Below are 18,026 nucleotides of genomic sequence, written 5' to 3' on the forward strand. Positions count from 1 at the left end.
CAGATATCATTCTTATATTTCTCCATTATTTTTGTCAAGATGTGGGTCATTTTATTTTTCTTTTTTAGTTTTTGTCTTTTTGAGACAGGGTCTCACTATGCAGTCCAGGCTGGCCTCGAACTCCTGCCACAGTCTCCTGCCTCAGTCTCCCAAGTGCTGGCTTTACAGGCATGCAGCACCATGCCCAGCCTTATTTTAATTTTGTTTTCTAACTCTAGGTTTCAGTTTTTAGTGTTTTTAAGTAAGTGTTCGGGATTGAGCCCTGGACCACACGTGTGCTAGGCAAGTGCTGTGCCGCGCAGCTCTGCCTTGCCTTTTGTTGTTTAGTCTTACTGAAGTGGATTCAAAGCTGTTGTCCTCTTTTACTACATTTTCTCTGTGCTTGAGTCTTTAATTCTTTTAGTTGCCTAGATTTCATCATCAGTAGTAGTTGTAAAGAAAGGCATTGCTACCCTAACTGATGGTTGTACTGACTTGAAAAGTGTCTTGGAGAGTGCGTATTTACATTGGGTAGCTGCAGTCTGGGATTCTTGATGCACCTAAAGTGCTGGTGCTCAGTTTATCGAGAAGGGGTCGGAGAGAGTGGAGTGATCAGCTGTGACAGAAGCTGAATCCTCCGTGACTTTGTCATCTGCCTGACTTAGCCTGCGCGCTCTTCTCTGGGACCTCTGTGACTCGGAGACGTTTAGCTGGGCCGTGGGCTCCTTCAGGTGTGCGGCTTTAGGAAGTGGCTCGGGGCTGGTAACCTCACATAGCTATGATTCCAGCGTCAGCGTGGAGGCAGGAGGGGTGCACGTTCAGGTTCACCTGGCAACTCAGCGAGGCCTGGCTTCAGCGTGCTGAAAAATCGTAAAAGACATGGGTGTCACTCAGTAGAACTCCCCTGGGCCTGAGCCCTGCTAGAGAGACAGAGAGAGAGGGAGAGCTAGAGAGAGCGTACGAAGAAGTTTCGTGGAGGACTGGAGAGGAATACAGAGGGCAAGGCAGGGAGCTACAGCTGCCCACGCCCTTCCTGTGCGGCATCCTGTGCCGCTTGGCGGGACGCCATCCTGGCAGGTATTGCAAATGTTTTCCTTTAGGTGAGTAAAGCAGTTTACTCAGAGTTCATCTGTCCATTGGTTGAGCCCACTTTAACTGTGAGTCAGGAAAGTCCAGTTGCTGGGCTTGCCTAGAGGAACTGGGGGAGAGACGAGTAATTCAGCAGCCAGGGTTGGGGTTTGGGGCCCTGATCCGGGAGCAGGGTCCCCCCTGGAGTGCTCTGAGGCTGGAGGAGTGTGCTGGGAGCCGGCACTGCGCTCCTCGAGCTCCTGTGAGGCAGGTTCTCTCTCTGTCCTCACAGCCCCAGGAGGCAGCTGGGCGATTTCCTGCCTCTCCCTGCCCTGTCGCTGTCACCTAGCGAGCAGTAAGGAGGCCTCATCAGGCTCAGGCTGTGGCTCCAAAGCTGCTGGGCGCGGTTGGTAGCACAGGCAGAAACTAGGCTGGGACGGGGCCGGCGTGTGCGCAAGGGGACTTTGTGTATCCTCCAGGTGCCAGGGGAGCAGGAAGGTGGGGAGCGAGGGTGGAGAAGGGGCTCCAGCTTGGGGGAGTGAGGTCAGGGTTTACCCTGCCAGTGAGCCGCGAGTCAGGGCGAGAGCAGGCCTCCTTGAACCCGGAGCTCACCCCCTTCTGCACACGGGCGTCCTCCAGGTTGCCCGCTGTGGGCTCCCGCTCCGTTGCTGCTGCGTGAGGAGGATGCTCGTGGCTCCGTTTAGCTTTGCAGGGGCCTCTGCTCCCCAGGACCCGGCCTCTGCTGTTGTCCCCGCAGGCTGTCACTGTGGTGTGGAGTGTGGCTGAGTTGATTGTGACTGCTTGTTTCCTTTCTTCGCCCACTTACATGGTTTTCCCTCAAAGACGGTGTTTTGTCAGGTTTCTGAATTGTGACCTCCCAGCAGTGAGGACAGGGTCCCTTGTCCTTTCGCTGCCTAACAGAGGGACACACCTGCCCCTGGCTGGGAAGGTGGGGGGATGTAGAGGCTGTGGCCCCTGGGCTTTCTGACGATGAGGAGGAGGGGGCCCGGAGAGGGATGACAGAGAAGTGGGGGTGCAGAGTTGGGGGGCCCTTCCACCCTGTCCGCTTCCGCCGCACAGCTCAGGAGAGCTGCAGTGTGAGACCCAAGCACGGGCATTTCTTGCATTTCTTGAGTCTTGTTCTTTTGCTCACAACACAGTGCACTTCTTTTTGTTTTGCTCTGTTGTTAATTGTAAAGAAAAAAGAAAAAACACAAATCCTGTTCTGCAGGTGGTAACTTGAATTCCTTTGTTTTTCACCCTTCCTTTAGGATCCAGAACATCCAAACAAGGATTACATACTTAACTTCGAGATCCGCTCCCTGAGAGACAGCCGGGCCTTGATTGAGAAGGTTGGGATTGAAGACGCATCGCAGTTCATCGAGGACAATCCGCACCCCAGACTTTGGTACAAAACCCTCCAGACTCCCCAACGCCGGGTGCGGCTCTGTCATCCTGGCTCCCACACTGACCTGAGGGGGAAGAAGCCAGCGATTCATGTTAGACTTGAAAGTTCTCATTGTAAGCACAGTGTCATGTGAAAACACATTGGCGTGTGCAAAAATAGTCACTCAAAACCGTGATTTACTGGAAACAGGATGAGTTCTGGTTCAAAGCTAGTTTATCAGTGGTTTGCAAAGTCTCACTGTTTCTTTCCTCTAAAAGGCGCCTGCTTGCCGAGGCAGCACTTCAGAAACTGGACCTGAGCACCGCGGAGCAGGCGTACGTGCGCTGCAAAGATTACCAAGACATCAAGTTCGTGAAGCGCCTGGGCAAGCTGCAGAGCGAGGCCATGCGGCGCGCGGAGGTCGTGGCCTACTTCGGCAGGTTTGAAGAGGCGGAGAGGATGTATCTCGACATGGACAGAAGGTGAGTTAGGGCAGGGCAGGCGTCTGTCCTGCCGTTCGTGCTGACCGGGAAGGCAGGCGAAGAAGAGGCCCAGAGCCTGGGTCAGCAGCTCAGCCGTGGTGGGTCCGCACGAGCTGCCCGTCTCGGCAGTCCAGGTTTGTAGTAAGATGCCCGGTAGTGGCCACTCGCCAGTCCTGGCCTGGGCTGTCGGAGACCAGGAGGTGCGCCTGCTCTGCAGTCCAGCTGACCTGGAGGGCGTCCCTGGAGATCAGCCCACCCCACAGCCTGAGGAAGAGAAGCGACTATTTAAATCACGATTTTGCTAAATAAGTTGAAACATAAAAACAAAAGACGGGACGTCGTTTGCCTCTTCTGGTGTCTCTGAGCTGCTACGGTACAGTACCCGAGCCTGTGAGATTTCTGAAGAGTGGTTTATTTCCCAGTTTTGGAGGCTGGGAACCCCAAAACTGAGGGCCTGAAAACCAGGTGCAGCATCTGCTGAGAGGCCTGCTCATGTTTCCAAGGTGGCGGTGTGAATTCTGCGTGCTGAGGTGGCAGTAAGTGGAGGGCGGGAAGGGCTGCACATTCTCTGCTGGCTCTTACGCGCAGGCGTGAATCAGTCCATGAGGAAAGATGGTCACCTCCCCAAAGACCTTGGCACTGCCCCAAGAAGGATTAAGTATCAACATGAATTTGCTTATTTTTTGCCTTGTTTCTTTGCATCAGGGTCTTTTTTGGAAGGGTTTCTTTTTTAGAGGGGGGCAGGCTGACCTTGAACTCACGGTGACCCTCCTGCCTCAGCCTCCTGAGTGCTGGAATTGCAGGTGTGTGCCACCATGCCCAGTGAGACGGGGTCTTGCCACGTGTTTTGGGCTGGCCTTGAAGTCTTTCTGCCTCAGCCTCCTGAGAGCTAGGACAGAGGCATGCACCACCATACCCAGTGCAGCTGAGTTTTGGAAGGGACACATCATAGCCTCCCCCTCACCCATTGTCTGGTACCCGGCCGGGGCCGAGTTTCCGGAGAGTTTGGAGTTCTGTGTCTGTCTGTATTCTGTGTTCCTAGCACGTCACAGGTATGTTTTGAATGGATGAACAAATGATTGGGTGCCATTGCTTGCAGGGACCTTGCCATCGGCCTCCGGCTGAAGTTGGTGGATTGGTTTCGAGTGCTTCACCTGCTGAAAACTGGGTCTGGTGATGCGGATGACAGTCTGCTTGAACAAGCCCACAATGCCATTGGGGACTACTTCGCTGACCGGCAGAAGTGGTATGGCACGCCTCCTCCATTTCCTAGGGCTGCCTGAGCATTTCCCTGGATGTGTGCTGGGAGAAGGGAGCCGTGTTCCTCCTCCGTCCTAAAATTCACTCCGCTCGGCGTTCCCACAGATAGGAGTGTTAGGGCCGACGCCGCAGGGAAAGAGACCCCAAGGACTCAACTCTTGGTGAGGGAAAAAAGTTTATTTCCATGCGCATGGGGTCCCCCAGGCAAACAAGTGCGGAGGGCCCCAAGGGGGAATTGTGTAGGGTTTTTAAGGGGGCAAACGGGAGGCAAGCGAGTTTACAGAAGCAGATTGCATTGGTTAATTTTGAGCAGGATAGGACTTGGCAGAAGTTGATTGGAGGGGTTTGGGGTTGAGTAACCATGGAGACTGGGGGTCCTAGCCCAGTCACTATGTGCCCAGAACAGAACAGTTACTTGTCTTACTTATCTCGTTGAGACAGAACAACCTTGCAGGTGCATTCTTTCTTTTTTTTTCTCTGCTCTGATAGCTCTGGGGAGTTAGGCATTTCTTTCTGCTCTGCTCTGATAGCTCTGGGGAGTTAGGGAGTTAACCCTTTCATTCCTCGCTCTGGGGAGTTAGGGAGTGAAACATTCTTTGCTGCTTTTTATAACTCGGGGAGGGGGTTATAGCAGGGGGGTCAACTCTCACATTCCCCCCCTTTTTTTTTTTGATGACTTTTAATCTTAAAGGTCCTGTATGGGTAAGGGATCATACTGTTGACGTAGCATCATAACCTTTACTTGAGAGATCTGAGCCCTCACAAACTGGGTTACTCGGTTAATGAGGTAAGGGGCTATAGCCATGACTATAATGAATCCAACCAGGGGTCCCAGTAAAGGGAGAATATAGGGCAGGATTGATTCTCGGAAAGAGAACATTTTGGCTTTACTTGAAGGGGGCTCTTGAGATCTGATTTTTTTTTTTAACTTTTTTATTGTATCTTTTACAATCTCAGTATGATCAGTGTAAAAACAACATTTTTTTCTAAGTGCGGCGCAGAGACCCCCTTTTTTTAAAAACAAAAGATCTTTAACAATTGGTTTTTTTTTTTTTTTTTGCTTACAGGGGGACCAAAGCCGCCGTGTAAGGTCAGCATCAATATTATTAAAATCAAAACAAGCAAGCTAAAACAGTTTATAACCAGCATAATCTAACTATGTTTTAGTCAATTTTTAACTTTAAGGGTTACCAGTCTGTTGTGTAGTCCACTGAGTATGTCCCTCGTTGTCCGCTGTTTCCAGTGGCTTTACATGAGTGTAGTGAATCCGCGCAGTTTTTCCTGTTACCTTGATGGCAGTGGGGGTACTGAGCATCACGGTGAAAGGTCCTTTCCAGCAGGATTTGAGGGAGTCATGGTGGTGACATCGAACCAAGACTGGAGTCCCTGAGGCCTTGGTCTCTGAAGGCGGGTCCAAGTGTTTTTGTCTAAACAGCTGGTGGATTCAGGCCAACACAGGTTGGAGTGTCTGTAGGGACTTAAGATCTCGATTAGTAATTTTAGCTAATTTGTCTTCTGACAATCTTGGAACCAATGGCGGGGGCCTCCCAAACATGGCTTTAAAGGGGGAAATTCTAGAAACATATGGGGTATATCTAGCTCTTAACAGTGCAAAGGGAAGAAGGCTCATCCAATTATCGTCAGTTTTTGAAAACAGCTTAGCTAAAATGTCTTTGAGACTTTGGTTTATATGTTTTACTTGTCCTGAGCTTTGTGGCTGATAGGCACAGTGGAGTTTTAATTAATCTTTAATGTCTGGGCTAACTTTTGGGTGACTCGGGCTATGAAAGCCAGGCCATTATCGGACCCCATTGATAGTGGGAGGCCAAATTAAGGTATGATCTCATGTGATAGCCTTTTAACTACCACTAAGGCTGACTCAGACTTAGTAGGGAAAGCCTCTACCCAGCCAGTAAAAATGTTTATTAATACCAAGAGATAGCAGTGTCCCTGTAAATTAAGTTTTACCATGTCCATGAAGTCTATTTTTTTAAATGTTTTCCTGGAACAATTTCTTGATGTCGGGTGGTCTCCAACGCAGAGCTCTTGGCTGAGTTGACTAACAAGCACTGTGGGCATCTGGAGCTCGAAGAGGTGGTCAGTTTGTAGAGTTTTGGAATAAAATACTGAGTTCTGGACAAATCTATAAGTTTAGTTTTTTCTAAACGAGTAGTCTGGCAAGCCCGGTATAACAGCTCCTGTCCTAGTGTCTCCAGTAACCGTACTTGTATATCAGGTAACTGGTATTAGCCCCTTGGGGTGGGAGACTTTATTTTAAGTTGAGATGTCAACTGTAGGTCTTTTTTTTATGTAGACTGGTTCTGACAAGGTCAGAGGACTAGTATCAGAGCAGTTATTTTCTTGGTTGACCCCTCTGATGTGGTTGTTATTTTTTAAGTGGCTTGATCTGCCAAACTGTTTCCTAAGGTGATAGTGTCATTTTTTGTCTGGTGAGCCTTGTAATGAATAGCAATCCATTGAGGCAGTCAGACAGCTGTCAGCAAGTCTAGAATCTGTGGAGCATTTTTAATCTTAGTCCCAACTGAGGTTAAGAAACCTCACTCTTGATAGACGGCTCCACGTATATGTACAGTAGCAAAGGCATATCTACAGTAAGAAAAATGTTTTACCCTCTTTTTCGTGGCTAGTTTTAGCCTCTTAGTCAAAGCAACAAGCTTCGCCTTTTGGGCAGAAGTGCCAGGCTCTACCCGCTTAACCCAGAGTACCTCCTTTTTGGTGGTCACTGCTGCCCCGGCCACTCGTTTGTCGTTTTGGATGAAGCTGTTTTCATCGAACAGTTGTCGGCATTTTCCAAAAGCTGGTCAGTAAGATCAGCCTGTAGGTTCTGCTGCAGTTCGAGGATGTCAGCGCACTCATGGAGAGAGGTGTCCTTTGTTCCTCCGGGTCATCATCAGGCATAAGGGTGGCTGGGTTTAAAGCTGAAGAAGTCTTGAATATCATTGACTCTGGGTCTAGAAGCAGGGCTTGACAGTAGAATTCTGGCATTTGAGAGCCTTTTTTTTTTTTGGTGAGGGATTTTGATAAGAGTCTCTAAACTGTGAGAGGTTACCACAGAAATCACTTGTCTAAAGCGAGTTTTTTTGTCTCCTTAAGTAGCATTGTCACAGTAGCTAGTATTTTTAGGCAGGGGGCCATACTCCTGTTACTGGATTAAGTCTTTTGGAGAGGTAGGCTATAGGCCTCTTTTAAGGGCCAATGTCCTGAGTGAGGACTCTTTTGGCAATGTCCCTGAGTTTATCTATGAACAAGATGAAAGGCTTGGTAACGTTAGGGAGTCCCAGGGCTGGGGCCTCTGTCAAGGCCCGCTTGAGCTGCTGGAAGGCCTGTTTACATTTATCAGTCCAGTTCAGTGAATTTTGAGTTTTTCCCTTATGGGAGTTATATAGAGGCAAGCTTTTCAGTAAAATTTAGCCTACAGTATCCAACTGCCTCCAGAAAGTCTCGTCTGTTTTTTAAAAGTTTTTTCTCATACAGCAATTTTAACATCTTGGCTATCTTTTTGTAAATTTTTTAGTTTTTAAAGACCTTTTTGTGCTATCTCTATTAACTGGCTGAGGGGCATTTTCTTAAACCTCTCAAACCTTTGTAATTTTTGTCTAACATGTGGGGCCGACTGAGTTACAAAGAGAACAACTGGCAATATTGGGAAACCTTCTTACCTCTGGATGTTCAGTCAGGGTGGCACAAAAGGAGAACATGGTTTTGGCATTCCGGATCAGAGAGCCGGCTTCATCTGGATGGCACACTGCTTTTTTGTCCAAGGGTGTCACGTGACAGGCCATCATTTTACTAAAATTATATTCTTAACAAAAAGGGCTTTTTTACAGGTAACAAAATTGTGCTGCATAATCTCCCAGATGTTTACAGCACATGTAAGAACTTGTATCTTATTTGTAGTATCACCTATAATCTCATTTTAATGAAAACATTTTGCAGCAAAGTACAATCTTATGTATACTTTTACCAAAACTGATCTAATACTGTCAAATTCTGAACACATTTACTTTTTGTCAAACCTGTTATTTGTAGTACTATAAACCAAGACAAATAAAATTTACATCCTCTTGAGCCTTCTACAACTTACAATAATACCTCTCAAACTAAGCTTTAATCTTTTTTTACATTTTGGCATAGCCAGACACCTTTACTTGAAGACCACTCTCTTTGTCCCTCTTTTTACTATTACCAGTCAATTAACTTTTTTTTTACTTCTCAGACAACATCAAAACTCTCAACAAAACCCTTGAAGTCACCTTTTAGTAGTCCAAAACATACTTATTTTATGTCTTTTTACCACATAAAAATGCTGTATTTTAAAAACAAAACTGTAACCTTTTAACTGGCTCAAATATACTACCATCTGGTTTTTACTTGGTAAAGTTGATATGATTTTTAATAACCAGAGATATACATATATATGTGCACATGTTTACATTTTTACCAGAGAGGAAAAAATACTCCTTTTAAAAGGTATGCTGAGGTTGCAAGCAATCAATTGAAGTTTTACATATTAAACAAGGTGCCACAACATTAAAGACACAAACAAAGGGAGCTTCTTGCATAGTTTGGTCAGCTAAAGGAAATAATTTTTCTTATCATGAACCTTGAATCTAATAAGCCATATGGATCCTGCAACAGAAATGGGCAACAAGCCCCTAAGTTAGTAACAAGTTTAGACAGGCAACCAAGGAGAGGGCGGAGGAAGGAAGGGTTTTACCCACGGTGGGGGCTCTTTCCTGAGGTCCTGCCATACCAAGATGTAGGCATGCTGGTCGGGGTGGCCCTCTTCGTCCGGGGCGGAAGATGATGTTTTTAACTGCTAAGATGAGGGGAAGGTGGAAAGTCCCCTCTGGTGGCCAACCCACAGAGAATGTGGGCCACTCAGACGAGCAGAAAGTCTGTCATTTACTTTTTTAACCTGTAAGGAGAGATTGTGAGCCCTCTCTCGAACCTCTGACCAATGGTCGAGGGTGAGGGACAATGGGGACGATGTCCTTTGTCCCATGGTGTTCTGAAGACAAAGAGTGGTTAGCGTACGCGCGACACAACAAATAATCGTTCACAACAGTCACAACACACAGGACAAACAGGCCGGCCACCTCACTCTTACGCATTAGTTTCACACCAAACGAGTCACCTTAGGGGGTGCCTCCAGATTGGCCCGGACGGACCACAGATTGGGAATGAAATTCCCCAGATTGGCCCAGACGGACCACAGATTGGGAATGAAATTCCCCAGATTGGCCCAGACGGACCACAGATTGGGAATGAAATTCCCCAGATTGGCCTAGACGGACCACAGATTGGGAATGAAATTCCCCAGATTGGCCCAGAAGGACCACAGATTGGGAATGAAATTCCCCAGATTGGCCCAGACGGACCACAGATTGGGAATGAAATTCCCCAGATTGGCCCAGACGGACCACAGATTGGGAATGAAATTCCCCAGATTGGCCCAGACGGACCACAGATTGGGAATGAAATTCCCCAGATTGGCCCAGACGGACCACAGATTGGGAATGAAATTCCCCAGATTGGCCCAGACGGACCACAGATTGGGAATGAAATTCCCCAGATTGGCCCAGACGGACCACAGATTGGGAATGAAATTCCCCAGATTGGCCCAGAAGGACCACAGATTGGGAATGAAATTCCCCAGATTGGCCCAGAAGGACCACAGATTGGGAATGAAATTCCCCAGATTGGCCCAGAAGGACCACAGATTGGGAATGAAATTCCCCAGATTGGCCCAGAAGGACCACAGATTGGGAATGAAATTCCCCAGATTGGCCCAGAAGGACCACAGATTGGGAATGAAATTCCCCAGACCGATAGGAAAATCCTATCGCAGACGGTGAGTCACGGAAAACCGTGTGGGGCGTCCCCCGGTCACCAGAGAACAGAGAACAGATAACAAAAACAGGTAACAAAAATTGCCCGGTTGGCTCGGGGCGTAAAATACCGGTAGATTGATCCTCAGAGTAAAAATAAGAAGCGACCGGTCGTACTCACCCACCGCAGAGCCGTTGAGGTCACCTCCCGTGAGACGTGCTATCTCGCTGGGGCCTCCAAGATGTTAGGGCCGACGCCGCAGGGAAAGAGACCCCAAGGACTCAACTCTTGGTGAGGGAAAAAAGTTTATTTCCATGCGCATGGGGTCCCCCAGGCAAACAAGTGCGGAGGGCCCCAAGGGGGAATTGTGTAGGGTTTTTAAGGGGGCAAACGGGAGGCAAGCGAGTTTACAGAAGCAGATTGCATTGGTTAATTTTGAGCAGGATAGGACTTGGCAGAAGTTGATTGGAGGGGTTTGGGGTTGAGTAACCATGGAGACTGGGGGTCCTAGCCCAGTCACTATGTGCCCAGAACAGAACAGTTACTTGTCTTACTTATCTCGTTGAGACAGAACAACCTTGCAGGTGCATTCTTTCTTTTTTTTTTCTCTGCTCTGATAGCTCTGGGGAGTTAGGCATTTCTTTCTGCTCTGCTCTGATAGCTCTGGGGAGTTAGGGAGTTAACCCTTTCATTCCCCGCTCTGGGGAGTTAGGGAGTGAAACATTCTTTGCTGCTTTTTATAACTCGGGGAGGGGGTTATAGCAGGGGGGTCAACTCTCACAGGAGGAGCCGTGAGGTTGTGGGATGAGCTCTGTGGAACTAGTTTCAAACATAAAACTTACAGCTTTTGACCGTTTGAGATAACAGTGTTCTAAGGTGTTGTTTGATTTGTTTCTGAACAAAGTAAAAGAGTACATTGTATTTGCGTACTTTGTTATTGGAGGCTATTTTCAGAATTCATTGCTTTTATTTTTAAATTTTTAGTTATACTACATGTGTAGTAATTAGTAAATTTTCAGTATACTACATGTGTTAGTGGGAGTGCTATTGTGAATGTGTCTGACTAAAACAGTGTTTCATAACAATACTTGGATGGGAGACCGCCTGGGAATACCGGGTGCTGTAGGCTTTAAAAAAAAAAAGAATATTCAAAGCCTGTCACATTTAGATTATGCTGTGTAGTTTAAAAATTTTTCCAATTTAATGGTCTTGTATAACCGAGGATGATGAAATAAGTAATAGAAATAGTGGTTTTATAGTCGTCATTATGAGTTGTGATGATGGTTATGATCATCACTGTGCTGGGGACTGGGCCCGGGCTTTACGCGTCCTGGGTAACTGATCTGCCGCTGAGCTGTACGCCCAGCTGGTACTAATGATTCCAGATGGAGGGAACTGGGGTGCTATACTGAGCAGAGATTCACCTCAGCTTTCAAAGCCTTGTTTTTTCCTTCCTGTAGGCTGAACGCTGTACAGTATTATGTACAAGGCCGGAACCAGGAACGCTTAGCTGAATGCTATTACATGTTAGAAGACTTTGAGGGACTGGAGAATCTTGCCAATTCATTGCCAGAAAACCACAAATTGCTTCCAGTAGGTATTGTACATTTTGGTTTTTGAAGTTGTTAGATTACGTTATAAATTTTTTTATGTTAAATCAGGAAATAACCGCTACAATATAGGAAATGACAAATTAATTAATAGTTTTTTTTCTTGGTCCCGAGGATCAAACTCACAACCTTCACACTTAGCAGGCAAGCACAGGAGCCCCTGGCGAAGTCTCGGCCCCTTAATTTATGGTTTTGTAGACAAGGAAAGATCTTGTGTTTTGGTTGTAAAATGAGAAATCAGTAATATGGATGTGGTCCTATTTTTACTACTTGAATGTGTGGTCCTGTATAGTTCCTTCAGTTTTATAACGTTGCATTTATAAGTTAGCTTAATATGTGAGATCTTTACAGATGAAGTACCGTCTTGTCAGGAATTTGCTTCAGAATCTGAAATTGATTGAAATTTACTACAACTAACTGAAGTTTATTTTTTTTTAATTTTTATTTTCTTGGTACTGAGGATCGAACTCCCGACTACATGCTTGTGAGGCAGGCGCTCGCGCACGGAGCTAAATCCTCGGCCCCTGCAACTGAGCTTTAACAAGAGCTCTGCTTTTATTAGGTTAGATCAACAGTAAAGTAGCAATGTTAGGCAGGAGGCTGAAAGCAAGTTCTAGTCTGTAGAGGCTTTAGCTCTGGGAAGGGCCGTGCTAACCCTGACGCTAAGCACACCGCCAGCACCTCGGGGTCCTTTGTGTACCCCCTCGTGTGGGCTTGGTTCTGGGGCTTCACACTGCTGCCCCAAGAGAAGGAGGCAGCTGAGCTTTCAGGGCCGTCTGTCCGTCCATCCATCTGTTGGAAGGTGGTGCTTAGCGTCTGTTCTGACTGTGGCCTCTGCTTCTGTAACCGCCAGTCAGGTTAATACGCCTGTGTCCCTGGGCACTGAGTTAAAAGATAAGTGATTTCCTTGGCCCGTGAAATCCGATGGGTCTGTTTTGTGCTCACAGGAAATAGCGCAGATGTTCGTGAGAGTTGGAATGTGTGAACCGGCGGTGGCCGCATACCTGAAATGCAACCAGCCGAAGGCAGCGGTGGATACCTGTGTGCATCTCCACCAAGTGAGGGTTGGCAGTTACCGCTGTGCAGTCTGCGCCTTAAATCCTTTAAGTCAAAGCAAAGCTAGGGTCGCCATCGAGTCCTGTCTCTCCACCCAAAGGGTCGGCGGGCTTGAGGTGGACTTGGTGATGGAGCCAGCCAGCAGCGCACTTGCAGCCCAGCCTGAGCCAGGCTTGGTGTCTGCATGCAGCCCCTGACCGCAGCGGGCTGTGGGTGGGGTGGGCGTGTGTGACCACCAGCACCGCTCCCGAGGAGCAGGAGCCAGCCTGTGCCTTTGGTCTGACAGGTTTCGTCTGGAAGTCATTTCGTAATTTTTTGTACTTTATTAGGGTTGGGTTTTGTTTCCAAAGAAGGACCAATTAAGCTTGGTCATTGCCTGCGGGAAGAACTGAGTTCCTTTATCAATATTTATTTTGGCAAATCTTTTTTCCTTCTCTATAGAAAACACATACTTAATATTTTTAGGCACTGAAGTTAAAATGGGACTTACTTTAGAAACTGCTATCAATGTATTTTTAAAGTGTTTTCCTTAAAGTACTTTATAACATTTAGCTTATAAAAATAATTTTTAAATGTTAAACTGGGTAGTATTTTCTTAACCAAAATTGCAAATTTTTTATGATAAAAAATGAAAAAGCAAATCTTTTTTTGGCTCAATGTATGGACAAAAATAGAATGAAGATGAATGTGATTGTACACTTTGAAACGTTCTTTTTCAGATGCATTTGTTAAATCCATCTTAGATCACTGAGTCCTCTGCCACATGCTTAGCTGGTAGAATTTATGATTGTTCTGATTACAAGTGATGTTAAAAACAGACCGGTTTTCTATTTGGAAACACCATACTGTTACCTGTTACTATAAACTTAAAGTCTTACTGTGCTAATGTGAAGGCCTCAGTGAGTGAATGACACGGGATTTTCTTTCTAGTGGAACAAAGCTGTCGAATTGGCTAAAAGCCACAGCATGAAAGAGATTGGATCACTGTTAGCTAGGTACGCGTCTCATTTGCTGGAGAAGAATAAGACTCTCGATGCTGTCGAACTCTACCGGAAAGCCAGTTACTTTTTTGATGCTGCTAAACTGATGTTTAAGGTAACGTAGCGATCTTGGTGAGTGTCTGGTTTTGTAGTTATAATTTTTTTACATATACATGTAGTTCTAAGCAGAGTTTTCATTTTCTTTGGAAACAAAAGTTTACTCCAGCAAAACCCGTCTAGCTTTCTTACTGCTATTAACACGTGTTATTTTGATAGTATGTTTTTAAAATGACTTTTATTGGGGGGGATCAAACTCACAACCTTGTACTTTCTAGGCAGGCACTTACGCCACTGAGCTAAATCCCTGCCCCCAATATTATTATCTTTTATCACAAGGGCTGTTTATTAGCAATGTATTGATCACTAAACCATTGTAAATTTGGCATTGAAATTGTTAAAGAATTAAAAGAATTTGCTGGGATCACCAAGTACAAATTTCCTTAACTGGGAATTAAATCCTTTTGATAATACACTGCTGAGTCCTTGTAACTGTGTGTTTTTGAGTGTTAGAACAAGTACCATATTAATCTATGCACAGTTTGTATTTTGTTACAGCATGTAGAGAATCATATTTCAGTTAACTGTGGACATGATTAGGGTTGTAGAAACAGATTCAGAAATATCTTCCCCAATGTTTTAACTGAAGATTGCCGACGAGGAGGCAAAGAAGAGGACGAAGCCGCTGCGCGTGAAGAAGCTGTACGTGCTGGCGGCCCTGCTGGTGGAGCGGCACCACCAGCAGGTGAAGAGCGCCCAGCGCGGGAAGGCGCCGGGCAAGAGCTCGGAGGTGAGGGCTGGCCGCTGGCCTCCTCCTGCAGACCAGCGCTTCGGTGTGGGCGTCTGCGCTAGCTGCGTTAAATATAGAGAGGAACTACTGATTTAGGGTTGGTGTTCAAATCTAGAAATTCTACTTAGAAATAATCAAAGTTATCTTATTTGGTATTGGGAATCGAACTCAGGACCTTGTGCCTGCCAGGCAAGTGCTGATGCCGCTGAGCTACATCCCCAGCCCCTAAAATTATTTTTAATTAAAGACTAATACTTTGCTTTAAACATTTCCCTCTACTAAGCTTTGTGCTTACCTGGGAATCTCTCTTGGTCGTCAGAAGTTGAAGCCGCTGTGAGAAGTGTGTGCCTGCCCGCGGGAGGGAGCGGTGGGCCCCTAAGGCTGTGTGCGTTATCTGCAGTGTGAACAGACCCCAGCTGCCTCGGGGTACTCAGGCCGAAGCTGGGGAGCCACAGTGCCCAGGACGGGAGCACAGTGTCAGGCACGGGTCTCACAGGGACAGAGCCTGCGCACGCCGGTGCAGGAGCGCTGCGGGGTCACCTCCCGGGCGACCCTGCTGGGGTGCGGGCTCACCGGAGGCTGCGCCGGCTTTTCTCCTAGGCCACCTCTGCCTTGGCCGGCTTGCTGGAAGAGGAGGCCCTGTCCACGGCCAGCCGCTTCACAGACAACGCCTGGCGGGGCGCCGAGGCCTACCACTTCTTCCTGCTTGCGCAGAGGCAGCTGTACGAGGGCTACGTGGACACCGCGCTGAAGACAGGTGGGCCTGCCCCCGTGTGCGGGTGTGCAAGCCTTCGGGTTCCGTGGAGAGCCGCACCTTCTGTTCGGTTCTGCATTAAGTTCAGTGACCTGTCCCCTGTGAATTTATTTTTATATGTTTGAGAGTATGCTGTGTATGATTTTTGTACATTAGCCTTTTGAAATGTTTAAAAACTTTTAAAATATGTAACATTACCTCTAGTTTACAGCAAGGTTTTTTTGTACAGTTTGGGCTGGCTGTGAACTCACTGTGTAGCCCAGGCTGGCTTTGCACTCACAGTGATCCTCCTGTCTCAGCCTCCCAAGTGCCAGAATTACAGGCATGTATCCCACCCATGGGCTTCATTACATTTTTAAAGAAAGATGGCATCACAAATATAGAAAAACTGCCCAGGCATAACAGCTATCAAAGTAAATGATATGAGCTGGCTGTTTAGGAGCTTACTTTCATTTCTTTTTTCTTAAAGATTTATTGTTTCATTAAGACCAATAAGCATTATCCTAGTCAAATAAACACAAAGAGTAGCTGGGCGTGGTGGCTCATGCCTGTGATCCCAGCACTCAGGAGGCTGAGGCTGCAGGATCGTTGCAAGTTTGAGACCAGCCTGAGCTACAAAGTGAGTTCAAGGCCAGCCTGAACTGCATAGTGAGACCCTGTCTCTAAAAGACAAAAAAAAAAAAAAAAAAAAGAAGAAATACAAAGAGTAAATGTATGATTTCATGTTGCTTTGCTTTTTTGCAAAAAGAATATGATATTGGGAATCATGCCTAACAATATAATAATGTTTCTGGAATGCCACTGAAATTTCTCACTTGGAAGAAAAGACATGTCTCACGCCACAAGCTTTTGTCTGTGTGTATCTTTTTAAGTGAGCTCAACCATGGATCACTTGGTGGTAGACTGTGCTTTTTTTGGTTATTTTTAAATTTTGTGGCACTCGGCTTGAGCTCAGGACCTTGTGCATGTAAGCCATCACTGCCCCGCTGGGCTACTCCTGTGCATCCTTCTGAGTGTACTGTGAGTCTGAGTCTCCCCCGCTTGCCCAGCTGCCCTTGAACTTGTAGCCCTCCTGCCACAGCCCCCTGAGGGGTGGGGCCCAGGTACACCCCTGGTTCTGGCTTGCTGGTGCTGATTTCGTGGACTGAGCTGTTGGCTGACTTCTTAGCACCTGGAGATCACACGTCCTCCTCCTGGTGCACCTGTCTCTCATCGTTGTCCTTGTTTTGCTGTTTAAGTTCACGGGGGTTAAAGTAGAGCCTTTCCGGGCAGTGCGTCTGACCCTTTTCCAAAGCCTCCACTGTCCTCTCCGCAGCGCTTCACCTGCGAGACTATGAAGACGTCATTCCCGCCGTGGAGATCTACTCCCTGCTGGCGCTCTGCGCGTGCGCCAGCAGGGCCTTTGGCACCTGCTCCAAAGCCTTTATTAAGCTGGAATCCTTGGAGAGCTTGAGCGCAGAGCAGAGACAGCAGTACGAAGACCTCGCTCTAGAAATCTTCACCAACCACACTCCGAAAGACACCAGGAAGTCTGACCTGGACAGCCTTCTTGAAGGGTAGGCCAGTTATGCTCAGTCGGGGTCATCTGTCCTGTTTGGGAGCTTGGCTTTCTGTATGTTAACGTGTAATTCAGTCGTTAAACATTACATTTTGAGTTACTTTACTGTAACAGTGCACTCTGTTGTTATCTTAGAAATCTGTTCGTGTTTTATGTTTTCATTGTAAGTAGTTTTTATTTGAACAACACTTTTTGAAATGAGTATTTTAGTTGAAGTTTATCTAGAAATATTTTTCACTCTTCAGGTTTTAATTATATTAAATAAACTAGGTGAGGTTGCTTAGAGATTTTAACCTGTAACTGGGTATTTTCCTGCTCCTCTTTGCAGTGGCGAGGGGAAGCTGCCCACGTGTGTGGCCACGGGAAGCCACATCACTGAGTACCAGTTCTGGATGTGCAGCGTGTGCAAGCACTGTGCGCACACCCAGGAGATGAGCAGCTACGCCTTCTGCCCGCTGTGCCACAGCGCGGTGGGGTAGGCCGGTGCACCGTGTGGACTGTGAAGCAGGCGCGCTGTGCGGACCTGCCGTAACGGTGTAACGTGGTCTCCGTTAGTCTCCCATGAAAATCACTTCATTATTTTATAGTTATATTTTTGCACTATATATATACATATATACATGAAGACAGTAGAATACTTTTTGTATAGACATACATCCATGAATTTAAAAAGTTAATACAAAACTTAGGAAGCTAATCTCTTTTTCTATCTAGCTATCATTTGTATATTTTATGGCTGATTATATAATGCTGGAAATATTCCAAATAAATACTTTTCTACCATGTCAAGGTTGCTGATTCATTATAAAACCTTGGGGAGGTAGCAGGGATGGGCAAGCCCGTAAGTGAGCGAAGCTGAGATGGGAGAATTCCGGTGTTACAAGGAAATGAACTGTTTTAGCTGTATTTCCTTAAAACCAGCGGACAAATGTAGAACACCCAGGTGATACGTTTCTGTGGAAACGTGTGCCCCAGCGTTGTGGGAGAGGCTGGGCCTCTCAGCGGCTGACTGGCCCCCAGGAAGCAGTCTGCGTTCCCCCCGGTGTGACAGATGGCAAGGTGCACACCCACGTGTGAAAGTGCAGGTGGGTGAATTTTACCCACATCCTTTGCATGCTACATTTTTGTATTTTTAATTCGTTTTATTTTATGTTTTCTTTTGCCTTTTCCTATAGAGTTAGCCCAATTCTCT

The 18,026-nt window shown here is 46.8% G+C and overlaps 1 protein-coding gene across 4 annotated transcripts in view; it reads left to right on the forward strand.

The window, feature by feature from the left end:
• Positions 1-17,623, forward strand: part of Wdr35 (WD repeat domain 35) — a 64,107-nt gene extending 46,484 nt beyond the window's left edge. For all 4 annotated transcript variants that reach the window (XM_063232170.1, XM_063232178.1, XM_063232174.1 and 1 more), the window contains 10 exons: positions 2,319-2,455; positions 2,713-2,916; positions 4,016-4,162; positions 11,490-11,622; positions 12,587-12,697; positions 13,626-13,790; positions 14,382-14,522; positions 15,123-15,279; positions 16,592-16,832; positions 17,163-17,623. In XM_063232170.1, the coding sequence (XP_063088240.1) occupies positions 2,319-2,455; positions 2,713-2,916; positions 4,016-4,162; positions 11,490-11,622; positions 12,587-12,697; positions 13,626-13,790; positions 14,382-14,522; positions 15,123-15,279; positions 16,592-16,832; positions 17,163-17,313 (1,587 nt within the window). In that variant the 3' untranslated portion in view covers positions 17,314-17,623. The remainder of the gene's footprint in view (positions 1-2,318; positions 2,456-2,712; positions 2,917-4,015; positions 4,163-11,489; positions 11,623-12,586; positions 12,698-13,625; positions 13,791-14,381; positions 14,523-15,122; positions 15,280-16,591; positions 16,833-17,162) is intronic.
• Positions 17,624-18,026: the final 403 nt, after the last annotated feature.

The sequence above is a fragment of the Cavia porcellus genome, unplaced genomic scaffold (assembly GCF_034190915.1).
Source record: "Cavia porcellus strain 051 isolate PalLab524CR breed Dunkin Hartley unplaced genomic scaffold, mCavPor4.1 scaffold_1, whole genome shotgun sequence".
Lineage (NCBI taxonomy): Eukaryota > Metazoa > Chordata > Mammalia > Rodentia > Caviidae > Cavia > Cavia porcellus.